At 53.1% G+C, this 19,020-nt stretch overlaps 1 protein-coding gene across 11 annotated transcripts in view; it reads right to left on the bottom strand.

The window, feature by feature from the left end:
- The window catches only part of CEP164 (centrosomal protein 164), a 76,868-nt gene that overhangs the window by 12,953 nt on the left and 44,895 nt on the right, over positions 1–19,020 (bottom strand). For 10 of the 11 annotated variants that reach the window (XM_082626495.1, XM_082626492.1, XM_082626497.1 and 7 more), the window contains 8 exons: positions 17,900–18,283; positions 16,838–16,918; positions 14,639–14,722; positions 10,560–10,645; positions 9,367–9,534; positions 8,130–8,276; positions 6,420–6,557; positions 3,517–3,729 (listed from right to left, as the gene is read on the bottom strand). In XM_082626495.1, the coding sequence (XP_082482621.1) occupies positions 3,517–3,729; positions 6,420–6,557; positions 8,130–8,276; positions 9,367–9,534; positions 10,560–10,645; positions 14,639–14,722; positions 16,838–16,918; positions 17,900–18,283 (1,301 nt within the window). The remainder of the gene's footprint in view (positions 1–3,516; positions 3,730–6,419; positions 6,558–8,129; positions 8,277–9,366; positions 9,535–10,559; positions 10,646–14,638; positions 14,723–16,837; positions 16,919–17,899; positions 18,284–19,020) is intronic. The other variant, XM_082626499.1, reaches the window with a different exon arrangement.

The following is a 19,020-nucleotide window of genomic DNA, read 5'->3' as shown; positions in this document are numbered from 1 at the left end:
AGAGCACGGGCTCTAGACATGCAGGCTTCAGTAGTTGTGGCACGTGGGCTCAGTAGTTGTGGCACGTGGGCTCAGTAGTTGTGGCACACGGGCTTAGTCGCTACGCGACACGTGGGATCTTCCTGGACCAGGGCTCAAACCTGTGTCTCCTGCACTGGCAGGCGGATTCTTAACCACTGCGCCACCAGGGAGGTCTGAAGCTTCCTAAGTCTTAAAGACGAGTCTAACCTCAGCCTCTGGGTCCTGCTGCCGCCCTCTAATACCTCCCCGGGTTAGAGGGCCTATGAACCACCTGCTCTTTGCCGCCGGAAGCAGATTGCAGGCTCCTTGATCCCAGCACAGCATTTCTGCCAAAGGCTCCCCTCGGCCTCCAGGTTCACCTCGGTGGCGTTCACTCAAGGGGGGATCCAGTCTGACTCCAGCCCAGCTCTGGCCACAGCAGATGAGCCACCCCCTCTAAACCCCACTACACTCTTTCCTGCCTCTTGGCGTTTGTTCATGCTGGTTCCCCCGTCTAGAATCCCCTTTCCTACCTGACGAACCCATGTTCCTTGTCCAACACCCAGCTCCCTCCTCTCAGAGAAGTCTTTCCAAGTTCATCAGTTACCTTTCTGCTCCCAACACACTTTATATGAGGACCTTTCTTATCCATGCCCTCGGTGCCACGCATCACACTGCACAATAATTAATTAATCTTTTGTATGTGTCTTTTCCTTACAAGCCTGGAAGCTTCTCCAGAGAAAGAGTCTTGTCTTAAAACCTGTTTTATCCTAAGTGCCAAACACAGTAACAGATACGAAGTAGATACTCAATGCATGTTTGTTGAATTTGAACAGTATCACCCAGGCCTAAACTACAAGCAAGCTTTGATTATCTATGAGGGGTGTCTTACTTGCAGACTAACGATAGTAACCATCTCATCCCAAGCAGATAACCCTCCTGCGGCCCCCACGTGACCAGGGGCTGTGTGCTGTGCATGATTCAGAAGACAATTTCTTTGAAAAGCTTCTGGAGTGAATTCCAAAGCCAGAAAAGATTTAAGTTCATCTCCTATTTTAAGTTATCAGCACCATTGCTCTCTTCCATGATGACAGAAAATTTGAGTGAAATAAAAATCTTTCCTTCTAGATTCCCCAGAAACCCTTTCTCTTCATCCCATGGCCAAATGTTACATGTAGCACCGCAGAATGGCAGAGCTGGAAGGGTCTTTAGAGGTTAAGTCCTGCATTTTACAACTCTCTCTCTTCATCTTACAACTAAACTCTATCTCCTTGTTTTGTAACTAAAGAAACTGAGAGTTAGCCTGTCTGCCTTCCTGCCTGCTTTCTCATTCGAGAAATATTTGCTACAAGGTCAGCTGGGGTTTCCAGAAATTTCTACCAAGTGGCAGTTTCCCAGCAGAGAGGAGGCCCCACCCCTCAGAAAGGCTCACACGTAAACAGAAACAGGGTTCTTGTGATAAACTACTTTGAAGACAGCCAGGCGAGGCACTGCCCACAGAGAAACCACTTAGTCAAGACCGCTGACACTGTACTGATTTCGACTGAAAATATTTACAATCAAGAGCCACCATTTATTGAGCAGCTACTGTGTTTCAGGCCCTGAGTTGGACACTTTTGGCAGGCTGGTTTTCACCACGACTTAAGAGGTCTCTCGGAGGCCCCCTCTGCAGTTGGGGGGTTTGGGGAGGGACAAAAGGCACAGTCAGCCCAGCTGAGGGTGACCGGGAAGAGAGAGGAGCCTGGTAGGTGGGCAGGGAGACACCACGAGGATTTCCTCCCCGGCACTGTCTCTCAAGGTAAGCTGAGTTGCACCCTGTTTGGGTGGACCCCCGCCCCAAGTTTCAGTTGGCTGGAAGAGGAGGATGCTGTGGGAAGATCTGTTCTCTGGGATGCACTCTGGCTGGGGATCCAGGAGGGGTGACATAAGGATAGACCCAGGGTCAGTAGATCCTGTGTTGGGCTAATGAGAGAGACTGTCCCCAACCCTCTGGGTAGTTGGGTGTTGGTTTTGTTAGTTTCTCTAAATTAAGCATAAATATTTTTATAAGTCTTTGCTACATATGATAGAAAAATAGCAAGTCTAGCACTTTCGGATGTTCTGTCCAAGAGGACAAGATTTAGCCTGTAGTTTAATTGCCAAGTAAGTGAAATATATTAACATCTTTTTGTAGCACCTTTCCCATCCTGGGACTGTGACAGAGGTTGCTTATTACCCTCTCAATATCCATTCTCCCATTTTTCTTTACTAAGAGAACCCTGATTTTTTTCTATCAGGTACAGAGGACCAGCTGAAGGACTACATTTCCCAGTTACCCTTTGCAACCAGGGGTAGCCAGCCAGATATAAGTGGAAATTATTGGGTAAAGTTTCCAGGAAAACTCCTTTAAAGAATAAGCAGAAGTTATTGGGTAAAGTTTCCAGGAAAGCGCCTTCAAAGGGACTGAATGAGCTAGAAGGTGCCCCTAATCTTCCTGCCTGGAGCACAGATACGATGGCTGGAAATCCAGCAGCTATACTGGACTGTAAAGAGACCCTGAGAGTAAAACCCAGCACTAAAGATGGCAGAGAGATGAAAGGAGACCAGGGACCTGGTGACTCTGTGGAGCCATCCTGCCAGCCCTGAACTGCCTTTTCCTATAAAAATAGAACTCCAGCATACATACACACAATCCTGTACACGCAGGCCCAGCCCAGGCTTCCATGTCACATTTGTCTAGGGCCTCACAGACAGCTACTCAAAGAGTAGGAACCCACATAGAAACTTCTGGGTCCGAGAGCACCTCACACCATATCACGTGGCCCCTCCCTATCTCACTGGGTTCCAACAGGGCCCTGACTCCCAAGAGAGAGGACGATGTAGTTGTTCTCCCAAGACAAACCACCTGGGTTAATCCAGGCTCTGCTGCTAACGAGCCTCCATACCTGGGACAAGCTACTTAACCTTTCTGTGCCTCAGTTTCTTTGTCTGTATTATAGATGCTACAAAACAGAGTTGATGACGACACCTCATAAGGGCCATTCCGAGGACTGAACAAATTAATAGCCATAAAGTATATGGATCAGGGGCTTCCCTGGTGGCGCAGTGGTTGAGAGTCTGCCTGCCGATGCAGGGGACGCGGGTTCGTGCCCCGGTCCGGGAGGATCCCGCATGCCACGGAGCGGCTGGGCCCATGAGCCATGGCCGCTAAGCCTGCGCGTCCAGAGCCTGTGCTCCGCAACGGGAGAGGCCACGACAGTGAGAGGCCCGTGTACCGCAAAAAAAAAAAAAAAAAAAAAAAAAAGTATATGGATCAGTGTAATCTCTCAAAAAATGTTAGCTACCCTTATTATGATCACGCCTCCCAAGTCCTCCCGAAAAAGAGGAAAGGCACGAGCCCTGGCCAGGGAGCCCACCCCTCCACATGGGCCACTGAGGAGCAGTCCTGGAGGGGCCCCGGGCATCCCCGTGGCTGCCAGGGCAGGAGGAGGGTGTCCCCGCACAGCCAGGGCAGCTGGGCTGGGGGCGGGGCAGGACCTGAGCACCGCCTTCTCTTTCTGCCGGTGAAGCTGCAGGGTCTCCGCCTCCTCCTCCTGCCACAGCTTCTCCTGCAGCCGCTGCATCTTCTCTTGCTTGGACTCCAGGAGCCACCTCTGCCCTTGCTCGAGTTCTTGGGCCACCACCTCCTCCGAGGCCTTCAGTGCAGCCTCTGAGAGCTGCTCTGGGGGAGCCGCAGGCTCTGTAGATTGCCTGCCAAGGGTGGAAGCAGCATTTCACTGGGTTTACTATCCACCCACCTTTCGGCACTAGGATTTATACGGATACAGAACAGCACATACGGAACCCTAACAGAGGGCCCAGGGTCAGGAATCGTAAGTGCAGATCAGGTACCCAAGGGTGGGCAGCAAGGCTACCCTCTCGAAGACACAGGCAGCATTTGTTCTATAGGACAAGCCCCACGGTGGCTGCCAAAGGCCCCCAGAGCCTGGGGATGTGAGGGTGGCCCGTAGGAGGCTCTCAGGGCACCTGGTAGGTTGTGGCCTGAGTGAACAGCCAAGCTGTGGCTCAAGGGCTGGCGGCAGCAGAAAGAGAGCGAAGCTCTGTCCCTCGTGGATTCCTCCCCAGAGTGGCTCACGGCCCTGTTTCCGACTCCCTACCAGGGCTCTCCCTGCTACTTGAGGCTCTAGGCCGGCAGTTTGGGAAGTCCCCAGAGGCTGCTCTGTGACTCTCAAACTGAACAGAGGCCAGTGTGTATGAGCCAGCGGGAGAAGCAGCAGCATGTCTCCTCGCTGCTAGAACTCCTAGCCCTGAGACCTAGAATAGTCCGTGGAGGCCCAGGAGTGGGAAACCGTCCTCCCCACTCTGCCAAGGGAGCCGGGCAGGAGACCCTTCCCTAGGCCAAAGACAGTAGCAAGAGCACAACCAGAATGCCAGGCTCTATATCTCCCCAGTGATGCCACAGCTTCATCTGCTTAGAGTGAAGTCACTGTTTGGAAACGTGTAAAAGAAATTCTAACCTGGATGCCTAAGGCGGGTGGTAAGATAAGGAACACTGGTATCGGTTAAAGAGATGTCTATAATGAAGGCTGTTATGTTGCTTGTATCCTGGTTCTTAAAGGAAATACCCAAAGAGAAACCCCAAGAACGTTTTAAGCAATGAAAGCATAAGTGGGATAAAGTGTTTTGCCTCCCAGAGTGGCTTTCCTAAAGGCCAGGACATGCTGGCATTCCCAGGTCCCTAAATCTTACATCAGAAATTGGTCTGGCTACCCAACCACCATCTTCTCCCGTGGTGCTCCAGCTGTGGCAGGCCTGGCACGGTGGCCCAGTGGACCCCAACAGCATATGGGCGTGGTCCAAATCAAGGACAAGAGGGGCCAGAGTCCAAGAGGGGAGCCAGTCCCCCGTCCACCGCTGGGGATGTAAAACCCCCTCCTCACTCAGCTCCCACAGTGAAGCAGACAGAAGGCAGCAGGCTGGATCAGATTAGAACAGCAGAAGTAAACAAGGGCTCTGGAATTCCATTTCAGCCCCTTGAGGCCAGAGAGAGAAGGAAGACACAAAAGGCTACTGATATCTCTGAAATATCATTAAGGTCTTTCCTAAAATCATGACTCAGACCAGAAACAGTCTTGAGTCCTGCCTTCAGTTCTCTTCTGCTCCCAAGCCCATCTCCCCCCTTCCAGTTCCCAGCTTCCTCTCAGTCCCCTGTCCCAGCCCGACTGATGCAGATGTAAGATGTGGCCGCCACCTCCTCTGAGAATCCCGCCCTCGGAAAGAGCCTCCCCCCGCAGCTCTCAGCCTCATCAACCCTCCAACTCATTTCCAACCTGAGCTGAAAACATCTTTTTTCCCTGAGATGGTACCTTTTAATGTCTCTCTCCCCTGTGGGCTATGTAGCTTTGTGGAGCCCTGGGGACAGATGCTGCGGAGAGATGGGGCATCAGCTGGCGTGCCAGTGTGTGCCCAGGCTGCACGCACCACTGAGCCTGCCTGCATGTCTGGCAGGCAGGCAAATGGGGCTGCTTTTCAGTGGGCCTCTTCTCCATGTCCCTGTTTTAAAGATCGAGTATCCCAAACTCCCAGCTTAGGTCCAAGGTGGTCAAACAGTGAGCCTGAAAGATCTATGAGATAACTGGGCAGTTGAAGACTCCAGAGGAAGAGGCAGGTCCGATTTCTAGGCCACTCCTCAGGTAGCAGCATCAGTGAGACCCAGTTTGCAACAGTTAGTGGCCAAGAAGAGGCTCAGTAGGAGCGTCGTCCTTTCAGACTGGCCACCAAGTTACTCCGAGCCATATGAGGGAAAGCAAAGAGGGAAGGCGGGCAGGGAGGGAGGAGAGGGAGGAGGATATGACACCCATGGCCCTTAAATGGCCAGGGTACCACTAAAACTCAGATCACTAGCAGGGACCTTGTCTCCGCTCACTTTCAACCCAATTGTTTTAATTCATTTACCCTCTCTCTATACACACCTCATGAAAGATGCTGGGATGACAAACGGAAGGGTATCCTTGTTTCCCAGACCCAGGCCTCTGGCCATAAAGCATGCACAGCGGTGGCTGCTTGCTAGCCCTGCCTGCACTCCCTGACCTGCCCTTTGCTCTGAACTCCTCCTGATTCAGCTTGACAATATCTATGCAGGTGACAGACTCTACTAATCATGCTTTTTATTTTCTGTATTTCATGATGTTATGGCATCTGAAAAAGCTGGCTGGTCAAGGAGACGGTGCCCCCTCCCAGATCAGTCAGTCCTTACAGACAGCAAAGGGAGTATGTCTTTCACATGCAAACCAACCAATCCCTACACCCCCTACCATCTCCTGATCTATTTCCCATGCCCAGAATCACCCAGGGCCAGGCACCAGGTAACCAGAGACCAGGCCCAGAGCCCTCCAAAATCATTCAAACTTTCTGCCCCTCCACTCGCTCAGGGTACTTACCCCGTCTCGCCCATTGCTTCCCACGAACACCCCAATAAAGGCTCTGGGTCACGCTCTTCCTTCTCGCCTCTTCGGCCTCCTGACCAACTCTGGTCCTTCCCCATGTGGCCCCACCTGGCGTGGCATGCCCTCTTCTCTCTGGAAATATAAGGAATAAATTCTTCTTTCAGTGGCATTGGCCTCTCTGTGTTGTCACTCAGTCACCTCCATAAATTAAAATCCCATGGATACAAATGAGGCACAGACACAGAGCCACTCCCCACGAATCCCAGAAAATCAACCCATTCTTAACGTAGCTGTAAATATTAATAACAAGGAAGTTATGGAGCCTGGGAAGACTCAGGAAAGGAACAGAAGCCATTTCCTAAGGGTGTTGTGTAAACTGAAACTGTGTGGTCCAGGAGAGAGCCCCCCAGCAGGGGCAGCCTCACTGGGATGGGAGGAGAAACACAAAGGAAGGGGACTCATCAGCCCAGGCAACCAGGAGGAGCCTCACTGGCCAGCTTCTCTTCCAGAAGCCCTGGGAAAATGCCCTCTGACCTCTGCCCAGAGGGTCCTGTTTCTGAACCCCACTCACCTCCTGTCGTCATCAAAAGCACCCTGATCTGGCTGCCCACAGCCACCCAGGGGACCTGGGAAGGCTATGTCATTCCTCAGGGGCAGAGCTGTCACTGTGGGATATATCACCACCTGAAACATGGGTACCCCTTCCCTACATCACTCCTGCAGCGCTCCAGCGATGACACGAGATCGTGCACCCACGAGCCCCGCCAGCTCTCGGCGACGCTTCCTGTGAGTAATCAGTGCACGAACCTGTCTCTGTTCAACAGTCAGCCCGAATCCTGAGGACGCTTAGTACCGCTCAGTGCACAGACAGGAAAACCTGTATCACCCTGACACCTGTTTCTCTCCATGCACAGAAAAGGCACGGTGGCTGCAGAGCAAGTCAGAAGTCGACGGCTCAGGTGACTAGAGGGCTCAGGTCCTAATTCTGCAACTGACTGGCGACGTGACCTTGGGCAGATCACTTCACCTGCCTGAACCTCAGTTTCCTTATCTCTAAAAGGGGTGAGAAAGGGCAGGAGAGCGGAAAGGTTTCTAAGTTTTAGAAGTGCTTGGTGCAACAGCACAGGGGAGCTTTGAACCCAGGCACAAAAGATATATACCGTGTACTGGATAATTCCATTCATATGAAGTTAGAGAACTGGAAAAACGAATCTATGGGACAGAAGCTAGAAGAGCAGTGACCTAGGGCAGGTGGACTGAGAGGAAAGGGGCCTGAGGAAACTTTCAGGAGGGATGGAAATGTCCTGCAAATGATCTGGGTGGTTGTGATACGGTGTATACGTATGTAAACACTCACTGACTTGGACATTTCAGATGTATGTACTTTCATGTATATAAATACCTCAATAATTTTTTCAAAGAAAAACAGTGCTTGGTAGAGGGGAAAACACGCTTTACCAGGTTTCTGCTAATGACCCAGGAGATACCCTCTCCCCTCCCCCTCGCTTCCAGCCTCGTACCCCAGGTGCTGACCAGGGGAGCCCTGGGGGCTGCACACAGAACCAAGGGTTCACTCACTCTCCCTCCACTCCACTCCTTGAGCCGGAGCCAGAGCATCCCCTCCCCACCACCCAAGACCAGATGGGCATTGAAGCAATCCACACACAGTGGAGGGCAGAGACAGACATGACAGCTGGCCCTTACACTTCTGCAGAGATGGGCAGGGTGGAGCCGACCGCCACCTTCTCCTCGGGCCCCTCGGCCTCGTCCTGCCCAGGGCCCGGCCCCTCAGCCTGGGAGCACTGCTCCTCGCCCTGCTCGTGGGCGGCAGGTGGGCTTGGGATCTCCTCCCTTGACAGCAACAAGGAAGCAACTGTGTTAAAGCCAGAGGAAGGGGCTTCCCTGGTGGCGCAGTGGTTGAGAGTCCGCCTGCCAATGCAGGGGACATGGGTTCGTGCCCCGGTCCGGGAAGATCCCACATGCCGTGGAGCAGCTGGGCCCGTGAGCCATGGCCGCTGAGCCTGCGCGTCCGGAGCCTGTGCTCCGCAACGGGAGAGGCCACAGCAGTGAGAGGCCCGCGAACCGAAAAAAAAAAAAAAAAAAAAAAAAAAAGCCAGAGGAAGGTGAGAGGCTCCAGGTGTACCCCATTCGGGGTCAAAGGTCTGTGATGGGGACGAAGGCGGCAGCGGCCCCGGCAAGACCTGTGGTTTCCCTGTCTCAGGTCTCAGATCCCATTTCCCCTCCCTGCCTCTCCCCGAGCAGTTTACACTGAAGGACCAGAGATTTGCGTCCCAGGTGGGATGCAGAATGGTTATGGTGCCCAGGAGGGGCTCTGCACCCAGCAGGGGTTCCGTGGATGCTGCCGACTAAACGCGGCTGCTACTCAGCCTCCCCCAGTGACTCATTCCAACCAGATGAGCTCTAAGACCAGCGTCTCTCTCTTGCCAGGGGAACAAACTAGCAAGTCTACACCGGCTCTGGAGCAGGCTAGGGAGTGAAGGTCCTCTTAGCTGGCCTCAGGGAAGCCCGGGGCCCTGCACCCAGCAGGGCTCCCCACAGGCTCGCTGAGTGACTAGCAGTGGGATGACTGCCGGGAAGGAGGGGGCTGGCAGGTGGGGACCGGGAGAAATGGCCCCCTGGCAGGAACAGCCTAGTCCAGGGTGACGGCAGTCTCTGCCCCGGCCCTGGCCGGAGGGCAGCTGGGTCACAAGACATACTTCCTAGTTCCAGAGTTTCTAAGCTCCCCTAATCAGACTGTGCACCCCGACTTTAGCTGTAGGCCAGGGACGAGGAAGAGGCACATTTCCTAACTCTCCAGCTTGTGCGAAACACTCAGCAGAAACGTCCGTTGCCGCTGCTTAGGCTGCAACCCCGCCCCCTGCTCTCCCCACCTCTCCAGGCCCGCCACGCCCCCCCTGGGAGGCTTCCAGCCCACCCTTACCTCTGCGGGGGACCAGGGGGCGTGGGGCTGCCTGCAGAGCCCTCCCCAGGCCCCTCTGCTCCCTTCTGTTCCAGCTGCTCCTCCAAGGGCTGCGGAGGCCCTTCATCCGCGGCCTGGCTGTGAAGGGGACTCTGGAGCCGCTCCCCAGGCAGAAGAGGAGGAGGTAACCTGGGCAGAGCAGCAGAGTCAGGGCCTCCACTCGGACAGCAGCAGGAGAATTGGGGAGTGGAGTACGGGGACCGAGGTCCATGCCTCCTGCGGGCTGGACCTCAGCCGGGGCCCCAGCTCCACGGAGAGCCCACGGAGGCCAAAGCAGCCAGAAAAGCAGGACGAAGGAACTCCCTCTGGAGCTCTCCCTTTGCCTGGACTATACTCAGCCTTCCCAGGTCCCTGGGCTGCATTTGCTTGGCCCAGGAGTGAGAGCTGGGCACACTCACAGGTGTATGCATTCCTGCCATCACTGGGGCCGGGGAGAGTGTGTGTGTGTGTTGGGGGCAGGGGATGGGGGTGGAAGAACTGAGCAGAAAAGAGGGAGAAAAAGAGAAGCCAGACTCAAACGGTCAGACTATAGACAATGCATGAAGCTGTAGCTTCAAGTAAGAATGCTGATAGCTTTTCAAGGTCCAAAAAGTAGAATGACCACCCCCTTCCCCTTCCAGGGTGGCAGCCCTCTTATCATGGGCTCAGGCCTGAGAAGCTGGAAGCTCCTGTCTCCCAATCTCTCTCTCTCTCTCTCTCTCTCTCATACACACACATACATACACACACACACACACAGCCGCAGCCATTTCTAATGTGGTAAGGCCTGGCTCGGAGCTCAGAGCTGCACTATCAACCCTCTAACATGGTCCCCTGGACCTCGAGCAGGCCATCCAGCTCTGGCCCACGAGCAGGGACACACAAGGCTTCATCCAATCTGATGAAAAGGACAGAGCCCTGTCCCCACAGTGGTGCTATGGGCACAAAGTACCCCCATATGCTCCAGCAGTACCTCCCACTCCTGACTTGGTTTGAGGAAACACACATGCACACGCATACGCACACGCACACACACAGACTCTGCAAGGCCATCCAGTCAGTTCACCATCTGCCTTCAGGCAGGAGCACACTGAGGTACGTAGACCAAAGCCAGGAATTCTGCCCAGGTCCACGCCATCCCAAAGTCCCTGAGGGTGGCCTCCCACGCACTATACCTCTCCGAGCCTCTGGACTTCTTGCTCTGCAGCTCATCTTGGCTGGACTGGCTGGCATCCTTGTCTTCTCTTCCCAACCTCTGGGCCTGCAGGCAAGTAGCAGTGGAAAGTGTATACTTTGGGGGGTTGGGGGGTCTGCATTGGGTCCTTTAATCCTCCAGCTGACTCTCATGCCACGAGGAAGCACTGAGAGGTGGCTGTGGGTGAGTGAGGACCACTCGGGATGCAGAAGAGCAGGTCACCTACTGCACAATGAAGGCCCTGGGGCTTTGGCTAAGCCCCCAGGCTCACAGCTGCTCCCAGGGCCAGCCTTGCTGGCCTGGGGAGGATGAGTCAGACACCAAAGCCACTGCAGGCAGAGGCGGAAGCCAGAGGCTGAAGCAGGACACATAAGAAGAAGAAAATCCTGCCTTCTGCGGTTGGAAACCCTTCACTGCCAGTTGCACAAAGCGGAGCCATCCACGAACACCCCAGATCCACAGAGGCCCCAGACCACCAATGCCAGGGATAATCGGGGATACTCAAATTAAGTGAACAGGATTGGGCACAGCAGACAAGTGCATTAAAGAGGAAGGACCCTGGAGAGATGGAGACTTGGTGAAATGACAGAGAGCTGTACTCCAGACGAGAAGGGCACTGTGTGGGCACCTGAAGGGAGGAAGACGGGGCACTCCTTTGCTCCCCCGACACCCAGGTCCCGTCAGTAGACAATGATGCCCCCTTCCTAATCAGGGATTTTACCAGCCAGACAGCACACACACAAAAAAAAAAGCCAACCCCAAATCTCATTTTAAAGCTTAGGTGTCTAGGCAAATTTAGCAAGCTGGTGAAAAAGGACTATTCTTGATACATTCACATATTTTCTGCAGGGGTGAGGTCACGCAGGTAGAGCAGGGCAGTCAGCCTGGACTCAACCCTTTGTTCTAGCCCCTCCTCCACTACAAAATGGGATAGCAAACCACAGCTCACAGGGCTTCTGGTGAAGATTAAATGGGATCATGTACATAAAGCCCGACTCCGGCCCAAAAGAAGGCATGCCACAAATACGAGCTCTCCCCGTACCCCCTCTCCTCTTCCCCAGCCTGAAGAAAAACAAAACACAAAAGAAACCCAGCTTTGCCAGTGCCAGTCCCCATCCTAGGACCTGCACTCCTTCTGTCACACTGACAGGAACCCTGTCTGTTCCGGGACACGAGGGTTAACAGGAGAGGTGGGGCAGGAGACAGCTCACTCCATCTTCCCCAGTAGGGCTCCGGCCAGGCTGGCACACCTCCATGTCCCCAACCCCATGTCTCCAGCCCCCCACACCTCTCCACTGGCAGCCTGAGCCCCGGCAGCTGTGGCCGACTCTGCCATCTGGATGGTTCTGAACTATAAGCCAGCTCCCCCAAATTACATGAAAAATAGCAATGCTGCCTGGGAGTGCCTCCTGGTGCCCGCAGCAGAAGGGCTCCCTGCCAGCGCTGCCACTCCTAATCGCATCAGCCGGGCAGAGCCTGCAGACAATGGCGGGGCGGGCCGCCCCTCTCCCACCCCACCTCCTTCCCTTCCAGAGCTCAACTCACAACTTGTCTTCCCTACAATTCACAACAAGCTCAGCAGACAGCTCCCCCTCTCTCTTTTCAAGGAAAAACAAAAACAAAAACAATCACACAGGCCAATCTATTTCACAAACTAAAATATAAGATGGGTAACAAAGTGCAGTGATTGTAATAAATATCGGGGGACTGAGCCCTGAATCAGAAAGGACAAGCTACAGACAAGGCCCGTCTATTTCCTTCTTATTTCACCTTCCATATTTCTGCTAGAAACTCAACTAGCCCCCAGCTAGAGACTAAGGGACACCTTGGGCAAGTACCCAGACAGAGGTCCTTTGAGCAGAGTTTTTACCTGCTCCCTAGATATTTCTGCCCCAGAAGGGGAGTCAAAGGAACCAGACAAAGAAATCAGGCATATCGGCGCTCTTCAGAAAGGGGAGACACAGGCACATTCTAAGACTCCGGCCTAAGACTGCTCAAGACACCACTTCCCCAACCTAAACTCAGCTCCGGGGTTTTGTTTTTTGTTTATGGTGCAGTCCTCAGTTTAATAAATCCCAGTAAGTCACAGTGCATTCATAAAGCAGAATGCTATGCAACCAATAAAAGATCTGAAATAGCATAGAAATAAGTTAAGGGTCTATTCTCGAATTTGAAGAGCATATTGCCAAGCAGTTTTTATAGCACAGTTCCAATTTCTGTGGGGAAAAAAAAGATTAACAAATAGAAAATAAATACATGCTTATATGTGTACAGAAAATTTTCTGCAAAGGCACATGAAAATGTTAATGGAAACGAACAGTCCCGACCTGCAGGAGGGAGTAAGGCTGCAGCAAGTAGAAGACTTTGACCTTCTGTATTATTTGAAATAACTTTATGGTCATTTTTTGTAACCTATTATAAAATTCATCATGGTTGTAATTCATTATAATCATTATCTTGACCGTGGTGGTGATTTGAAAGGTGTATACATATGGTAAAACTTATCACATGGTACCATTTATATGTGTCCAGTTTATTTATGTCAATTAGATCTCAATAAAGAGGCATAAAACATGTTTAAGTGAACAAAAATTAATTTAGCTCAGTTCTAAGCTTCTGCACTGGTCCTGGCCTTGGGAGAGATCCAGAGAATATGGAAAATGGACAAGTGTCCCCCGGAAAGACAAAGGGGACTGTACCTATGGTTCTATCCATCCCACAAAGAGGCCGCTTCTTGTCCCTCCAGCCCTACCTCCCTGCTCAGCCCCTCCATGCCCTGAAGTGAGAGGTGGACACAATCTCGCAAAGGGCTCCACACGGTCAGCCAACCTGAGCATCCGGCACTGCTCCACACTGGTCATGAGATACAGCTTAGGGCCTCCTCTGCCAGGGCGGCTGCCTCAGAGGGTGCCTCATGAGAACCAAATGCAAGCCAGGCCCTGCTACTGCTTTATACCAAGTGGCATGGCCCAAAAAGAGGCTGCTCGCCTCATGAGGTCTTAGGCAGGACCTAGAACTCTGTCTTTTTTAAAGCCCCCCAAGTCTTCTAAGACTGGCCAGATTCTGGAGACCGAGCAATGGAAATTCACCTCGCCCGGCCAACTCAGTAAGGTGCATCACAAATCACCTGCTCCAAACCCTTCCTGACAAACACCACCTGGCCTTGTCTGTGCCTTTAAAGACCTCCAGTGCTGCACACGGCGGGGACCAAGGTCCAGCAGAACCAAGAAGAACAGGTCCCGCACAAGTGCAACCGACCTTGTAACTCTATCCTGTCTCAGGACTCGCTTCACTAAGGGCACCCAGGCCTGATTCACATTAAATACCTTGTTTGTTTCACCCAAACCAAATGCCCGCTCAAACTTGCAAAGACCACATGTCAGAATCTCTCTCCTCTCAACAACCCTACAGAGGAGGCAAAAATGATCTTGGCTTCAAGCTCCTGAAGGACAGGGTCTGTGTCTGAGCTTACATCTGGCAGGGGAGACAAAGAACCATAAAACAAAAGAAGCAGCACTAAGGGAAGCAAAGGAAAGCAAAGGGAAGGAACGATAAATCGTGCCTGGAGGAGGTGACGTCAGAGGTGGACCTCCAAGACCAAGAGCGAGCTTGCCGGGACAAAAGGAAAAGCAACCCAGCAGGCTGAGTGGTGAAGGAGGTGGAGGGTGTGGCCCCAGGGGAACGGCGAGTGGTGGGCACAGCCGGGGTGCATGGGCGGTGGGCTGAGGATGAGGCTGAAGAGGTTGGATGGGCCAGGTTGGGTAGTGCCTTGAAACCCGCAAACTACACAGTGCTTTCCACGGGAACAAGTGGTCAGCCCTCAGGTGCTAAGTGACTGGATAAACAGATACATATATGGCGGTGGAGGACACGGAGTGACTTAGTTCATGGCAGCAACAGAGCATGTATGTCGGAAGCCCCATCACAGGCACAGTCAGGGCCTTGGCTTAATGAATCAGAAGGGAGAGAACTCCCAGAAATGCACCCCTGGGATGGGCAGGACTCAGCTCTTGATTATCCTCAAAAGTGAGGCTCCAGCCCAGCCCTAGAGAGACTCACCTCCCGGCGGGCTCCATCCAGGACAGAGGACAGCATGTCCACATCCAGCAGGTGCTCCGAGATCCGGCTGTGGAAACCAAAGTCCTGGAGATGGAGAGACAGGGAGGTCAGCTCTCCTCTGTCACACTCAGCGCCCACCAGGGATACAGGGCCTCTCCTCCACCCCCACCTTCAAGAAAGACGCCTACTACATGCCAGGCACTGTACCAAGCACTCCGACAGCTACTCATTAATTATTTCACCTTCAAAATTAACACTGCAGGGGCTTCCCTGGCGGCACAGTGGTTGGGAGTCCGCCTGCAGATGCAGGGGACACGGGTTTGTGCCCCGGTCCGGGAAGATCCCACATGCCACGGAGCGGCTGGGCCCGTGAGCCATGGCCGCTGGGCCTGCGCGTCCAGAGCCTGTGCTCCGCAGCGGGAGGGGCCGTGGAAGTGAGAGGCCCCGTGTACCGCAAAAAAAAAAAAAAAAAAAAAAAAAAAAATTAACACTCCGACTGGATGGAAAGGTATGTGGCAAAGCAAATACGCTAAACTGTTCACTGGAGACTCTAGGTGGTGAGTGTGAGCTGTTCGCTGTAAAAGGCTTTAAATTTTTCAGTATGTTTGAAATTTTTCATAATCAAATTACAGGGAAAAAAAGTAACCCTATGAGACTGATCCTCTTATTCTTATCTCACGGAGGAAGCAGTTTGAGAGCCCAAGTAATTTATCCAAGGTCACGCATCTGGTAAGCAATAGGGCTGGGGGTCAGAAGTGCCCTGGGCCGACTCCAAAGCCCAAGCTCTTTGTGTGACATGTGCTGCAAAGCATGTCACTTTCCAGCTGTCTCTCCCTCCTGGTGCCCAACCAAGAGGCCAAAGTGCCCAGAAGCCCTGTGGGCAGCTTGGACACCAGGGCCTGCCAGGCTCCACCCAGCTGGTTCCTTCCCCTTCCCATACAGGTGTCCCTCTGGACAATGGGGATGAATTAGCGCCACTTCCTCCACCAGCTTCTCTTTGGGACAGGCAGCAAGTGCCCACACAGGTGCCAGCTCCCCGCTGCCCTTTGGCTGCCGCAGAGCCACGAGCCTGCCCCCTCCGAGCCCAAGATCGCCACTGGGCTAGGTGACGGACGGCTACCTGACAGCACGCTAACAGGGACAGCTCTGTCATCAGCCCTGATAAACGGAGGGTCGCCCAGCCGAGGTCTGGTCCTGCTGTCTGTGGCTTCCTCCACCCACTCCCATAGAGAAGAAAAATGCCGATGGGCAGCCTGTTTCTCCACACAGTGACTCCTTTAGCAGGGCCAGGGCCCTTGCTTCAGAGAGTTCTGTGACACGGTGGTTCTTCATGACGGTTTTTGCCAACAAGGACTTTGCCTCCCGTTCCTAGCTTGTGGGTTTTCTTTGCTGATGACATTTTCCTTTCAGCGTGAGTTCTACTCCACTCAGTGCAGCTGCCATCTGGCTCCTAAGCCCATGGCTCAGTGAGGGGCTTGAGCACACAGCCTCCTAATTCCTCTGCACCCCCTCGTATCATGACTGTTCATCCCTGACCCTCTCCCACTAATCCCTTCCCTTTGATCTGCCTCCTCCAAACAGATGGAGTGTGGTTTCTGGAAAAAGTGTTCTGCCAAAAAGCACCCCGAACGCCTCCCCATAGATTACAAACCTGGCAAGTGAAGCCAGGCTACAGCAGGCTGGGTGGAAGGACTGGGACAAAGACACCATGGATGCTGGCATTCCAGGACAAAGTCTTAACTTTGGAAAGGATACCACACCACAGCATCCTTCCTGGTCAGAGCCTGAGAGCCTGAGGACTGGTCCTCACCATGGCTCAGTGATTCTATAAACACACACACACGGTCTCTGACCTCCTAGGTTCCTGTAATGCTCCTGCTAGAGCCCAGAGGCAAGGACCTCATATGATCTCACAGGCAATTCACACAGCAGTCATAGTAATAACAGGTATGTTTGTTTAATGTTTCTATGCTAATGTTTTATACTCTTTACCCCACTTTCTTCTCACAACAAACCTGTAAAGTAGGTAGTGTTATCCTTTGTACGCAGGGCTGAGAAAATGGAGTTAGACAAGACACAAGTTTGAGTCCTGACTTCCCCACTTACAAGCTGTGAGATGCTCAGCGAATCACTCAAACACAGGACCTCGCCAACCCACGCTCTTCACCACCACTCTGCTGCCCCCCATCTCAGACTCACCAGGCCAAGAAGGGACTTGGGGTCAGAAGCAGTGGAGTCTGAGGGCTGTAGTTCCTTCGTGTGTTCACTGATCTCTGACTCCTGGGGAGACAGACCCACAGAGAAGTCACCAGAGCAGAGGACAGAGGGTCGTGACCTCTATCCACGGTGCCAATACAGGGCTGAACCCAAACTGAAATCCACCTCTTCTGGAAAACCTGAAAGAGGCCTGTGGACCCTCCCATTCTCTCTGGACACCTGCCCCCGGCCCCCTCAGGCTGGGCAGCCCCACTGAGTATGGGCAACACGCTTTACCCTTGGAAGGAGGGCCATGTGAAACAGAGCGGGAGATGGTTAGAAAGTCGGCAGTGGGGAAGTTGGATGGGATCCTAGGAAAACAGAATGGGAGTATCTCTACCAGGAAGTAGCTAAAAGCTCTTTAAATGAATTCCCTCACCATCCACCTGGAGGAAGGGCGGGACTAAGGGCTGGAAAATAAAGATGCCAAATGCTCTCACAACTGGGTCCTACTTCTATCCATCCGGGTCACTGGCCTGATCTTACCAAGCAAGACTCCCGCGTCTTGGGTTGTTCAAAGGAGCCAGAGAGACCAATGAAGAGTCTTCTTGTAACCTAACTGACCAATGCCGGAGCAGGACACTCCCGAACGTCCCCCCACTCCCCTCAACAGGCTCCTCTCTCTGCAGGAACACAGGCTGCAACCATGACTCACTCCAAACTGACGTTGAGAAGTAGGAGGGGGAGGCAGGAACTGGCAAGAGGAAGTAAGTGGGAGACCAGAGGAATAGGAATCCCCCGGGAGGTGCCAACGGAAAAGCAAATTTCTGCTCTGAATTTCTAGTGCCAGCAGCTTTGGAGTTTCATTCAGGATTTTACTGCCTGCTGGGTCTGGGCATATTTGTCACAATTAAGGGTTCTGGCTGATGCTGATGGCCCATTGCTGGGCCTGCAAATGCAGCTCCTGACTCAGTAATAAAGATGAAGGGAGAGGAACGTGCACAGGGCACGAGAGAGCAGCAGAGGGCTGCAGCCAGCAACCGCCCGTGGGACAAAGTGACTTACTTCGCTCGCCTCTGATCTGCTCTCTTTTGGGACAGAAGCCTCCTTCTTTGGCTCCTTTGCTGCCTCTTCCGTCAGGGAACCCTCCTCTCTTGCATCCACCGGGTCCTCTGGTGCCTCTTTTTTATTGGCTTTGGCAGGCTGATCACCCGCGGGGTCGCCCCCAGGGTCCGCCACACTCCTGGACATCCCGGGATCATTCTTCTCATTCTTTTCTTTTTCTGGGAGCCGACTTGCCCCTCTTCCCTGTTGCCCTTGGCCACCGGCACTGCTCGGGCTGTTATCTGCACCTTGGCTGAAGAGCTTGCCAGGAGTAGGGGGGCTGGCAGCATTGGAATCCAGAGAAACGTCCTTCTTCTCCTCTGGCTGGCTTGTTCTTGGAGATTCCTAGGGAGCAGAAGACCGTGTCAGAAAGGAAGACGTCAGGAATGAATAAAAGGGTTTAGAGACTTGCTACAAGACGGAGCTGCCATTCCTTGACGTCTACCGCTCTGAAACCAATGGCTATGCCACACCTCAAAAGCATTTAAAAACACAGATTCCTGGCTCCAGCCCAGCTCCACTGACTCTGAAATTCTATGGTGATCTGAATACACCCAACCTGACCCCTGTCCACTGAGGAGCTTGGAATCCAGTGCACTGCACTATACAACTCTGTCACCACCCATCACATTCTCGAGTAATAAATCTGGCTCATTCCAGCCCCATTAGCCAAACCATAACATGGCAGACTCAGAAGTCAATATTTGTTTACAATGATGATGTCAGAGAACCGCACGAGAGAAAAGTACCAAAGTCTAGAGTTTTCATTTTTAAAAGGCAGCAGGGAGGAAATATCAGGAGGGTACCCTTCTTGCATAGCAATGAGGGTAGCTCTCTCCCTATAGCCTCCCCCCTAAGGAGGCTGCATAAGCAGCCCTGGAGCCAGGCTCCTCTGTCGGAGGACCATCAAGTGAGTCCTCTGGGCAGCAGGTGCCAGATGGGGTGAGGTGTGTAGAAGACTGATTGGGGGAAATGCCCATGAGGATACGGGAGGTGGGGAGAGGCTTGGGAACACAGGTCTGAGACCTGTGACATGGGAGAGGGAAGGAGGGGGCTTGAGTAGGAGAGCCTCAGGCCACAGC

The sequence above is a fragment of the Mesoplodon mirus genome (genome assembly GCF_964341445.2).
Source record: "Mesoplodon mirus genome assembly, chromosome: 7".
NCBI classification, from domain to species: domain Eukaryota; kingdom Metazoa; phylum Chordata; class Mammalia; order Artiodactyla; family Ziphiidae; genus Mesoplodon; species Mesoplodon mirus.
The sequence above is the reverse complement of the archived record's forward strand: the minus strand, read 5'-3'. Positions and strand labels throughout refer to the sequence as shown.